Below are 11,301 nucleotides of genomic sequence, written 5' to 3'. Positions count from 1 at the left end.
GAACTTCAATTCAATTCAATTTTATTTGTATAGCGCTTTTTACAATAGACATTGTCTCAAAGCAGCTTTACAGAAATATCAACACAGTATATAGATATTAAAGGTGCAAATTTATCCCAACTGAGCAAGCCACTGAGTGGTGACGGTGGTGAGGAAAAACTCCCTAACATGTTAAGAGGAAGAAACCTTGAGAGGAACCAGACTCAGAAGGGAACCCGTCCTCATCTGGGTAACAATGGATAGTGTGAAAAACTTGATTGGCCTGCACAGAAACCTGAGCTCGACTCCACTGAACACCTTTGTGATGAACTGGAATGTCAACTGCACCCCAGGCCTCCTCATCCAGAAGAGTGGAGGTTATTATAATAGCAAAGGGAGAATAAATCTGGATCTAGATGCTCAAAATGCACATATGAGGTTTATGGTCAGGTGTCCACAAACGTTTGGCCATATAGTATAATCCGTATTTGATTATTGTTGGTATACCTTTCCATCAAGCACCATAACTTCCTGAAATCAAGTTTAAGCAAAGAGGTTTTTCTGAAATATTCAATCAACAGTGATCCATTTTCACTGGAGTGGTACCTTTGTATTCAGCAGAAAATATTTGTAAAGGAACATAAGATTATTAGACTGTGTAGCATTGAAGGGAACAAAAATACACCTGCGGTTTATCTTCCTTATTCCTGACAATGCAAGTTCCTCATTAGTTAGTTACAGTTACATTTATATAGCGCTTTTCTAGACACTCACTGCGCTTTACATTGTATGGGGGGAAATCTCCTCAACCACCACCAGTGTGTAGCATCCACCTGGATGATGTGATGGTAGCTATAGTGCACCAGAATGCCCAACACACACCACCTATTAGTGGAGAGGAGAGAGTGATATAGCCAGTTCAGGGATAGATAAGGGCCAATAGGGGAATTTTGCCAGCACACCGGGGTTATACCCCTACTCTTTTACAAGAAGTGTCATGGGATTTCTAACGAGCACAGATAGTCAGGACCTCACTTTAATGTCTCATCCAAAAGACGGTGCTCATTGATTAATATTGCTCCAGGAGGATCTGGAGATGAGAATCAGGTCTACAGGATAAAGGCATCAATAAAACTCTAAATTTCAAATATAAAACAAGCAGAGAACCAATTAGTTGTATAATTCTGCTTTTTTGTTGAATGATAATAAAGATATTATTAACTACCTGCTCTGTAACTATCTGAATGTAACAAAGTTAGCATTGCGTCCGGACTTTTGTATATATAAATCATTCACAGTAAGAAGAGTAGTAGTGAAGCTGTTCTATATGCACACACAGGAGTCTAAAGAGATCATTCAAGAGGAATATACTGTACAGTATTATGTATAATCAAGCCTCAATCCTACTTATGAAACATGTTTAATATGAATTAAATCGAGTGCACTTACAAGGAGATAGCATATCATTCTTTCATAACCCCTTAAAAATGTTTTCACAGGTCATTCTAATTTGATTGCTTAGATCCCATAAATAGCTCACATAGTTAAAGACATTCTTCATAATACAGTCATAAAGCACTTAGTGGTTTTGTGTGAAGGTGTGACTTTCTAAGCAGGAAGTATTTCTTAAGAGTAACACTTTCAGAGAATTCAAATCAAACCGGTTTGTAGAAATACACAAGTGCATTAAGAACTTTCCATCACATCTAGAAATCAGTTGCAGAAATATGAACGAAATCAATTAATATAACTGTGCAGTCCTTTAAATTCCAATTCTGGTTAAAAACTCAGGCACTTAAAAGGTAAAAAAAAAAAAAAAAAAAAAAAACACTGTAGTAAATCAATCAAGTGAAATTCAATTAGTCGAAAAAGTATCCCGGTCATGGATCCAGAAACAGAATACTAAGCATCATGTAGCATCAACACGTCCATCCATCTTCAACCGCTTACTCCTTTTCAGGGTCGCGGAGGAACCTGGAGCCTATCCCAGGGAGCATCGGGCACAAGGCGGGGTACACCCTGGACAGGGTGCATCAACATGTGATGCATGAAATTCTTGCTCAGTGTAAATAAGCCACTAAACTGACACTTTTTGGAATGTGTATCTCATCATTCATGTCTGAAAATTGGTCATTATATTAGTTGTAAGAAGGAAAGCTCCATAAATAATTTTTTGAAAATGTTCATAAAAAAAAAATTTAAAGAAAAACCAGGCGCCTGGACCAGGGAAGTGAAAATGATGAATGAAATCAGCCAGCGATTCTAGATGTGAGGATTCACAGGAACGCGTAGATTTAGCCAGTAGATTTGCACACGTGTAAGAGTGCTTGGTCCTCTAGCAGCACAGAGCATTTTCACTCTGCAGGGTTCAGGAGTGTAACATCACGGTTTGATCTTCCAGAGCTGCACAGAGACAAATATACAATGATGCACATGAAACTGGGCTCAGAGTATTGACATGATGCCACACAATTGCACATGAATGTGTCATTTATATTTGTTAACTGTTTATAAAAGAAATATGGTATTCATGAAAATTCAGTCAGTTCAGAAAAAACTTTCATATCCTACGAAAGCTATGGAGTTTTTATACGTTTACGTTGTAAGAAGACTCACTAATGTAAACCTCGACACATCAGCTTCATTTCGTAACTGTTGAGAGTTAGTGCACTTTTACATAAGGATTGTGCTGTCAAATCTAAACTGCTTAATTTATTTCAACTGCACAAACTGAAATGAAGCTCGATCATTTCGGATTAATGCTCTGAAAGAAAGCAATCAAAAAAAATCCATAAATTGAGACAAATAAGACTAGCTATTTAATTAGGACAAAATGGCACGCTGTAAAAGGAGGAAGCGTAAGTGTTGGTCTGTGGTTGAGATGTATTTCCGGAAGTTTTGGCACACGCCACATCAGAAGGCACTCTTTCATCATGTTGTTTTCTGCTGTCTGAGATTGTAAACTTTGCCTTTTATGGAGTTGTGTGGATGTCAATGAATATAAATCAGCTGTGCTGTGAGCGTGTTTGGTAATTTTATCAACATGTGTTCATGGGTATGAAGAAAAGCAGTGTTAACGAAACTGTAGCAAATAAATTTTTTGTTTGGTTTGGCCTACATAAACATTTACACCGGAATGTACTAAAAGATTGATAAGTTTGAGATTGAGAGTGTAAATGCCCACTCACTCTGATATTGAAGCCAAGCAGGTCACTGATCACAGCCGAAACAGCAGACAGGATGACCACTCTGGTAATGTTATAGATGAGGGGGTTCACCGTCAGCCCCAACAAACGAAACGGTGTGTCTAGCTCCTAATAGACGGAATGGTGTCAAAATAAAGGGTTTAACAATGGTATTGAAAGTACGATCAACTTCTAAAGGTACATTTGTTTGTTAAAATTTTTCCATTTTTCACATCCTACCCAGACGATTCACATCTTCTTTCACATGTTGCTGTATGCTTAAATATTAGAACAAACTGGCCATTTTAATAAATAACCAATGCTGTAGAAGCAACTGATCAATTTGGATTTTATTGTGACGTGGAAGTTTTCAGATAAAAAAAAAGCCAGCAGATGGCGCTCTTGTTCAGTTCTGTCTAGACTGCATACTGTAGTATAACTATCAACACCAAAATAATCAAATGATATCAAAACTAGAAATATAAACCTGAAAAAGACTCATAAATAAGTGTTACATCAATGTTTGAAGTATAGTAATAGGTCAGGCAAGCCTTTGAGCTCTGTAAGGAGGCTCCAAACGATGAGGATGTAAATCCATGGGAAAATCAAAATATGAAACCCCCTGAAACCCCTTTACGTGTAAAGTACAGCGATATCTCATAAAACCCCTACTCATCTCGGTCTTGGTAAAATGCAGAGACTTGCCGAAACTTGTCTGAGCAATTGATACTGTTAAATGGAGAGGACTTTCCTGTCAAAAAGTCACAAAAGAAAGAGGGAACTACAAGAGGCATAGAAGTAGAATGATAGTAAGCCAAAAAGTAATGTAAAAGTAGTAACAGTAACAAGTTCTTTTTTTAAGCAAACACCTATAGAAATTGATGCTCAAGTAGCTAGTTAGCAAATTAGCTGGCTAAGTGTGATTTCCTTTGCTAGTAGAAATCAGAAATGATTAGAAATGAAGGGAATCCTCAGGTGACACACAGCATTGAAGCTGGTAATGATTCAAAGCTTACTTTCAGTAATTTCGTGGCCAGTTTCAGGACATTGTTGACAATGCTTAGGTCGTCCTTCTTTTCTGGTTTCTTTTCCATCTTCAGATACAAGTTTATCTGGAGGAGAAAGAAAGTTAGAACCAAGCAAAGAGAAATACAGTTTGATTTGATGATTTACTTATCTTTAACTTCGCTTCAAAGCTTTACAATGGCAGTAATCAGGCAGGATTGTTGATGCGTTGCTCTGTGCGTTTGCCAAGACTTTAGTATACGTATGTGTGTATGTGTGTGTACCTGTTCGGTCAGCAGAACAGAGGCATTGCTGTACTTTTGATTAGTCTCAGCCCCGAGCGTGGCCAGCCGCAGCAGGAAGATGAGGAGAGCGGCGCCCCACACCAGCAGCTCCCAGTTACTCTCCCAGTCCAGGAACGTGTGGTGGCTGTTCAGCACCTACAACCACAAAACACATGCCACATACGGACTGGTGCTCATCACCACATTGAGAAACCATGGTGGCTTATATGCGGACAAATGTTGCCTGACCTGCGCACAGATGGTGAATGCGATGGACAGAGCTAGGAGGAAGATGGAAGAAACAATGACATCCACCGAACGCTGAGGTCCCCGCCTCTGTAAAACCAAACACATTTCAGGAATCTGGCACGTTTCCATTTGCAGAACATAATCAAAATTAAATTTCTGAATGATATTTTGTAAAAACAAACAAACACACAAAAAATATAGATATAGAAATGGACCTTGAGGAACGATCGAAGTGAAAGCCACATCTTGATGTTCTGCACCTTCTTCAGTCTAAAGTGAGGGATTGCAGATTTTTTGGCTTTGCGTGCTGACGTGATGTGACTGAAGAGTTTGGCTAAGAGCAGCCTCTGTGAATGACATCGCACTCGTTTAAAATGCAGGGCACAGAAAGACATAATAGCATTCTATAAATCCAAACTGTCTAATGAACCATTTCCTTCTGTGTGGTCGTGAATGAGTTATCAACCTGCTGTAAAACTCCTTTAGCAATTAATAGCTGAATGATTCATCAAGTAGGAAAAATTCATTGTAGAGGTCCTTTACACTGGGAATTGAGGAACACTATTGTATGGTTTTGTTTTATTTTATGCCGTTTGAATTCTTGAATCCGATTTGTCACAAGGTGGATAAAAAGTATGCCTTCACACCACCTCAGCACTGATTATTTGCCTATTACAGCACACCCCATGGCGTTTTATTCCTTAACGCCCACACTGACAACAAGACAACCCATGCAGATTGTATTCTTACACCTCAGCTGTTTGCTTGAAGAGAAAAGCAAAACCCTGTACCTGCTTGTACGTTCTTTCAGCGACACATATCATGAAGAAGAAGAGACCGGTGAGGAAGACTCTCTCCACAGTGGTGATAAGGAAGAACGCGAGGGAGTAGGCACTCGGCTTCCCGACAGCCATGATGGTCAGTTCATTGAGGGTGATAGAGTTCAGACGTGTCATATCAAGCTGCTGAGCCAAGCGGAAGCAGAAAGGGAGCAGGGCCAAGGTGGCTGTAACCAGCCCTCCAAAGACCAGGTAACCCATTCCCTGTTCCACCAACTTTACCTGCACAGAGAAGATGGAATGGAAGGATACACTAATAATAACAATATGTACAGGACAGGTCAAAGACAACGATCTTCTCATTAGAGTTACGGTGGATCCAAAGCCTATCCCGGGAACACTGGAAAACACCCTGGATGGGATGCCAGTCCATCACAGTGGTGGTTTTTATGTAAGGAATATAACATGATCAGGCATGCTGTTATAGGAAAACTATGGGGTAGATTGATGCGTTCAAACGTGAAGTAGAATTAATCACCCCAAAGTTAATTGTTTTCCAATAACAGCATAAAACAGCTGAAGTGTTTTATTATTAGTATTAGATCCTTATTATTCTTATCCCTCAGCAATGTCATCAACTGCAATTTTTAGTTTATTAATGAATGACATGTCATGCTTTTTAACCATTTATAGTTTTATTTAATACTGTGACATCCACAAGACAAGTTAAACATGTAAGGAGGGACTCACCTGTGTGAGGATGATGCTGCTGATCTCCAGTACGGACATATCTGCCTTCTTGCACTCACCCTGCTCCCAGATAATGGCACTCACACGGTCTTTAGAAGGGTGGCAAGCCTGAAGCCATGAAAACTGTTGCTGAAGAACAACATAGATGCTCTTACAATCTGTCCAACTCTTGGGTTAAATCTTTTTGACTATATAAATGTGTATCATATATAATATAAAATAAAATGGAAAAAAAAAAGCCCTTGTCACACAGCACTGACCTGTGAGAAAGCTTTGTCGTCATCACTGCTGAGGACAGTGGGTGGAGACAGGGTGTGGTTATGTGGATTGTGAAGCCCCTCATCCCTGCTCTCATTGCTTACTGAGGAGGCAGAGTCAGAAGCCTGCAGAAACTCTTCCCACAGCATATCGTCTGAGTCGGAGGCAGGCCGAGAATCTTCAGCAGGTTGTGCCGGCTTCACTTCAGGAGGCGTTGCTGTGGCGATCACTGTCGCGCCATCATCATGTTTCTGCTGTGGACCATGCACAAACAACAAAACTCCAAACAATAACTGCCTACATACATATACCACACATACGGTTATCGCCGCTACAGAAAATCTGCACTTCTGACCTGATGCTTTGTAGTGGCTGCAGACTCTTTGGCATTCTGAAGTCTCTTCCTGAGTCCAGGAGCAGGAGTGGTATGTTGATTTGGGAGGAGTCTGTCTCTCGGTGTCCCTGCTACCTCAACTTCCTCTTCTTCACTGGAAAGCTCTTCAGAGAGCCCATCCACATGCTTCCTCTGAGAATTCTGCATCAAATAAGGCCAACAGTCTATACAAGAGCACGGCAATTTAATACTGTGAGGCAGCTAGTTTCTTGTTACTGCCATTAATGACCATCGGACCTTCTCAGATCAATCCTAATAACCTGATAATTCCTCATAACAGATTTGTTACCTGGTTCCTCTGTGATCTGTAGAACTGCTTGCTCTCCTTGCTGCTCCAAGTCTTGAGCTCTGCTGCTCCTTTATCTGCCTGATCTGCTCTCTTCGCTTTTTTAAACTTCCTCTGTCTAGATAAACACAATAAATTAAGCATTGTAATCGGTGGCAAATTGCTGTGGTGGACGAGGAACAACTTATTTTTTGCAGATGTTAATAGGAATAAATCACGGCAGGACGTGCGGTTATAGAACAAAATAATCCACTTCAACACTTCATGACCTCCCGGTCTTTGTTTATTTTCGTAGAACAGCACGTCCTGCCGTGTTTTATATTATATTAACATCTGCAAAAATAAGTTGTTTCACAAGAAAGAGAAGGATCAATTCAATCTGCAATATAATATATTCTAATATTTAATTATCTCTGTATTACTGTGAGCAACACCATAACCTGCTTACCTTTTCTTTCGAGAGGGGCTTGTTTTCTGGTTGGTAGTGTGAATAGTGGCCAGGCTGGACACTAGGCTGCCCTCAGAGGTCCGGGATGACTCAGTGGACACTATTTGGCAGTGCACTGTTCCTAATAGCATCATCAGGCACAGTGGACCCAGTAACTCGCTGGCTGTGGCTGCAGACACCTCGATAAACAGCACAGCAGCTGCCACTGTTAAGGAGATAGTCACTAGTTATACATTTAAAGGCAATAGGTAGAGAGGAACAGGAGGAAACTCTTTGGGCCTTTTCCACTACCAGAACTTTTGGCACCAGAGAACTGCAACTGTGCTTTTTCCACTGACCTCATACAAAACGTGTCAGTTTTATGGTTTTTGGTACCTGCTCGAAGGTAGTACCAACAGGAACTACTGGTACATGGAAATGGAGCTAGCACTGTAGTGCGGTTACACATACCAGTATCATACAATACATACAGCAACACCACACATACCCCCAAAACAGTCTTGAAAGTATACTTTTGCCAGAAAATGAAACTCAACCTGTTCAACAAAAGCTTACGTTCTCAATAAAGATTTTTACAGCACAAACAAAACAGCAACAACCAGAAATGCATTGTTTGGATAACGTTACCAAGGTTCATAATAACACCACTACAGTGTTGATTTTTTTCCAGGAGTTTTTTTTTTTAAGTGTCTCAATATCGGTCATTTCAGTGAAGCCAGTATAAGCTGATTAACCAAATGACCAACCAGAAGTAATTTCAATCTTTTTTTTCCTATGTTGAACATAACGATGCCATTGTTGTGTGTTAAAAAAATGTTGAACCTTGAAGCCCATGTAAACTAGTTAGTGTTTTGGCCACTTTTATGTGTTTTCTACATTTTGTTGCTCCTTTTAATAAACCTATTAGATTGATATTCTACCACTAATAGGAAAATTATACTGCCAACTCTTCCTAGTCTAACATCTCATCTCTAGTATCCTGCTTTGTATAACAGCAAATATAAGAAAAGTATTTACCTTGCAGGAAGTATAGCACCAGAATCAAGGTGGCAAGGCATTTGGACGTGACCTGGATCCACCACTTGAAGAAGAATGGGTAGAAGAGAACCCTGACCATGCCTTTACGGGTCAGAGCAGTCCATGGGCTCTCTGGCTTGGCCTTGCTAAATGTGGAGCCTGAAAATAAGGGAATTGTGAGTGGTGCTTACATACAAATACTGAGTCATCAAAGAAAGTTCCAAGCATTTTCATTATAAGCCGTTTTGGAAAGAAGGTTCACTTGTTCATTCTATCAATGAACATTATGTCACTTGTCAACAAGTCTGTGAGGAAAACAACTGGTTAGATCAGTAGGAAAGAGGAATGCACACCTACAGACATCCTGAAAAAGACACTTACCCCTCACCAGGTCAACATCTATGAGATCGGGCTTGATGTGGCCGGTTTTCTTCGGCTTATTTCTAATGCCCTGTACAAAGCAATCAGTTTTTTTTGTTATTGTTTTTTATTTAACACCAGGTTTGCTATATCTTTTCAGAAAACATTATCCACGAACCCCATGAACTTGTATGCGAACTTTAAATGTACCTTGAGTTCAGCCTGTTCCACAGATTTCTCCCATATCTGCTGATCGTAAGCTCCAATCTATAACACAAAACACAAGTATGATGTCACATTTCACTGCATTTTTTCCAACCCATGGAAAAGATTTGCTCACCTTTTCTTGATACCACGCTATTCTTGACATTTTTGGTGAATTGTGAAGGAACCTAAGATGTCCAGGAAGGTCATCGGAGTCATCTCATACAGTAACTAATATTAGTCACAGCCCATTCCCTAAACAAAGGAGAAAGAGGGAAAGAAGAATCTGGATGTTTATTTTAAAAAGAAACTTTTACTGGAAGTGACAGCTGGATGATGATGATGCCTTTCCCACAGATCTAAATCCAGATGTCTAGATATTTGAGTAGTCTTTGTGACTGAAATTCCTGACAATCTGTGCCGTAATAATGAATTCCCTTTCAGAGTCACTTAAATCCTTTCCTCTTGAGCCAAAATCGAGGTCAACTGGGCCTGCCACAGTGCATCATGGAAGGCTGTTAATTGCTTAATTGTATCAAGTAATGCACTTTTCTGGAAGTGTTTCTCTGTTCATTTATGCAGGTTTTTCCTTGAAATTGTTGCATACATACATACAGGGGAGAGAGAGGGAGGGGAAGAAAGAGAGCATCAGAGATACGAAACAGAGATAGATCCTTACAAAATCCAGGTTCAGTGATCATAGCCTAGCCATTGAGAAAGGCAGACACAAGCAAGCATGGCTTCCAAAGGAAGAAAGAGTGTGCTGTCACTAAGACTGGTGAGGATGAGACAGAGACACACTTTCTCCTTTATTGTGATGCCTTTCGTAAGACAGGAGACAAATACTTTTAAAAATTCTTGAAGCTCTTACTGCGGTTTTCCAACCTATCAGAAGCAAACCAAATGCAGGTGCTACTGTGGGCGGAGTCCAAATGCAGATTATACTGGGGGAGGAGTCCAAATGCAGGTGATACTGTGGGTGGAGTTACGCACCTGTTGCAGCAAATTTCGTCTCTGGAGCTGCATATACTTAGAAACCAACTACTGCTCTGAGCACATCTCACTGGACAGTCATTCACACGCAACATACACCTTATTTACTTATTTCTAATATCCCTTACTGCATTTTATTTTATGGCATTAATGTACATAATTATTGTAAGCTTTATACATTTGTCCTACTTATTTTTTTGTTGCAATTATTACTTATATATATAAATTATTATTATCCTTTCTTATCCATATTGATGCTTTGGCAATGTTGTATGTAAACAATTATGCCAATAAAGTACTTTGAGATTGAGAGAGAGGAGGCAAATTACATTATTTAGCTTACAGCTTACTTAAGAAAACAACCACCGTCCAGCTATTAAAATTAAAAACATAACTTTTGCTTTTAGTAAAAAAAAAAACAACAACAACAACCAATTTATCACAACCCTATATCTAGTTTTTAATTGGTTGTATAAAAGTCGCCTGCATTTAACTTACCCCAATTTCCGAGCAAAGCGTTGCATGACGACAGTGAAGTTAGCTCACTGGCTAATGAGGAAGTTTATCAGGAAACATAAAATAAAGTGACTCTTCCAAATAATTGTCCAGAATGGAACCCAAACAACCGTTGCATAAATACTTTTTTTATTAACCTAAAATTGTTTTCAGCTGTTTATTTCAAAAGCAGTTGAGAAACAAGACGGGAAAAAAGTTTCTCAAAAACAACTAAGCTGCTAGCAAAAAAAAGACATCGCCCTGGCTATGTTGCTATGACAACAGGCAGTCGTACTGAAATATTATTCAAAACATTACACGACTAGTGTCAAACGAAAATGTTTTGTAACTGTACAAAACATTACTAGTCCAAAAAGCTCTAGTTCAAAATAAAGTTCAGCCGTTATCCTGGTAAGAGTGAAGCCTGCTACAAGGGGGCGAAGTCAGCCTTTTCTAAAGCAAAAGAACAGATCAACAAACCGTGGTGTATTTTTTAACCCCTTCGGTATCCTTAAGTTTAAAAACAAATACAAAGTTTGACATTGCTTTAAAGGCATTTAGTTATACATTTGACAAAGAGCAGATGTACACATATACTATATTGTACTGCGCTTG

The 11,301-nt window shown here is 39.5% G+C and overlaps 1 protein-coding gene across 2 annotated transcripts; it reads right to left on the bottom strand.

The window, feature by feature from the left end:
- Positions 1-49: 49 nt before the first annotated feature.
- On the bottom strand, positions 50-11,252 carry phtf1 (putative homeodomain transcription factor 1). 2 transcript variants are annotated; one of them, XM_053652776.1, is made up of 17 exons: positions 10,690-11,252; positions 9,335-9,453; positions 9,205-9,261; positions 9,016-9,085; positions 8,635-8,793; positions 7,618-7,822; positions 7,173-7,287; positions 6,845-7,024; positions 6,492-6,740; positions 6,232-6,360; positions 5,494-5,763; positions 4,918-5,049; positions 4,703-4,789; positions 4,454-4,609; positions 4,181-4,276; positions 3,168-3,293; positions 50-2,382 (listed from the first exon to the last, which is right to left on the bottom strand). In XM_053652776.1, the coding sequence occupies exons 2-17, from the start codon at positions 9,362-9,364 to the stop codon at positions 2,362-2,364; spliced, it is 2,082 nt and encodes a 693-aa protein (XP_053508751.1). In that variant the 5' UTR covers positions 9,365-9,453; positions 10,690-11,252; the 3' UTR covers positions 50-2,361. The 2 variants fall into 2 exon arrangements, with proteins under 2 accessions (XP_053508751.1, XP_053508749.1); XM_053652774.1 differs by having other exon boundaries at positions 6,492-6,743; positions 10,690-11,250.
- Between the last annotated feature and the right edge of the window lie 49 nt (positions 11,253-11,301).

The sequence above is a fragment of the Ictalurus furcatus genome, chromosome 21 (genome assembly GCF_023375685.1).
Source record: "Ictalurus furcatus strain D&B chromosome 21, Billie_1.0, whole genome shotgun sequence".
NCBI classification, from domain to species: Eukaryota; Metazoa; Chordata; class Actinopteri; order Siluriformes; family Ictaluridae; genus Ictalurus; species Ictalurus furcatus.
This window is presented reverse-complemented; position numbering and strand designations above follow the sequence as displayed.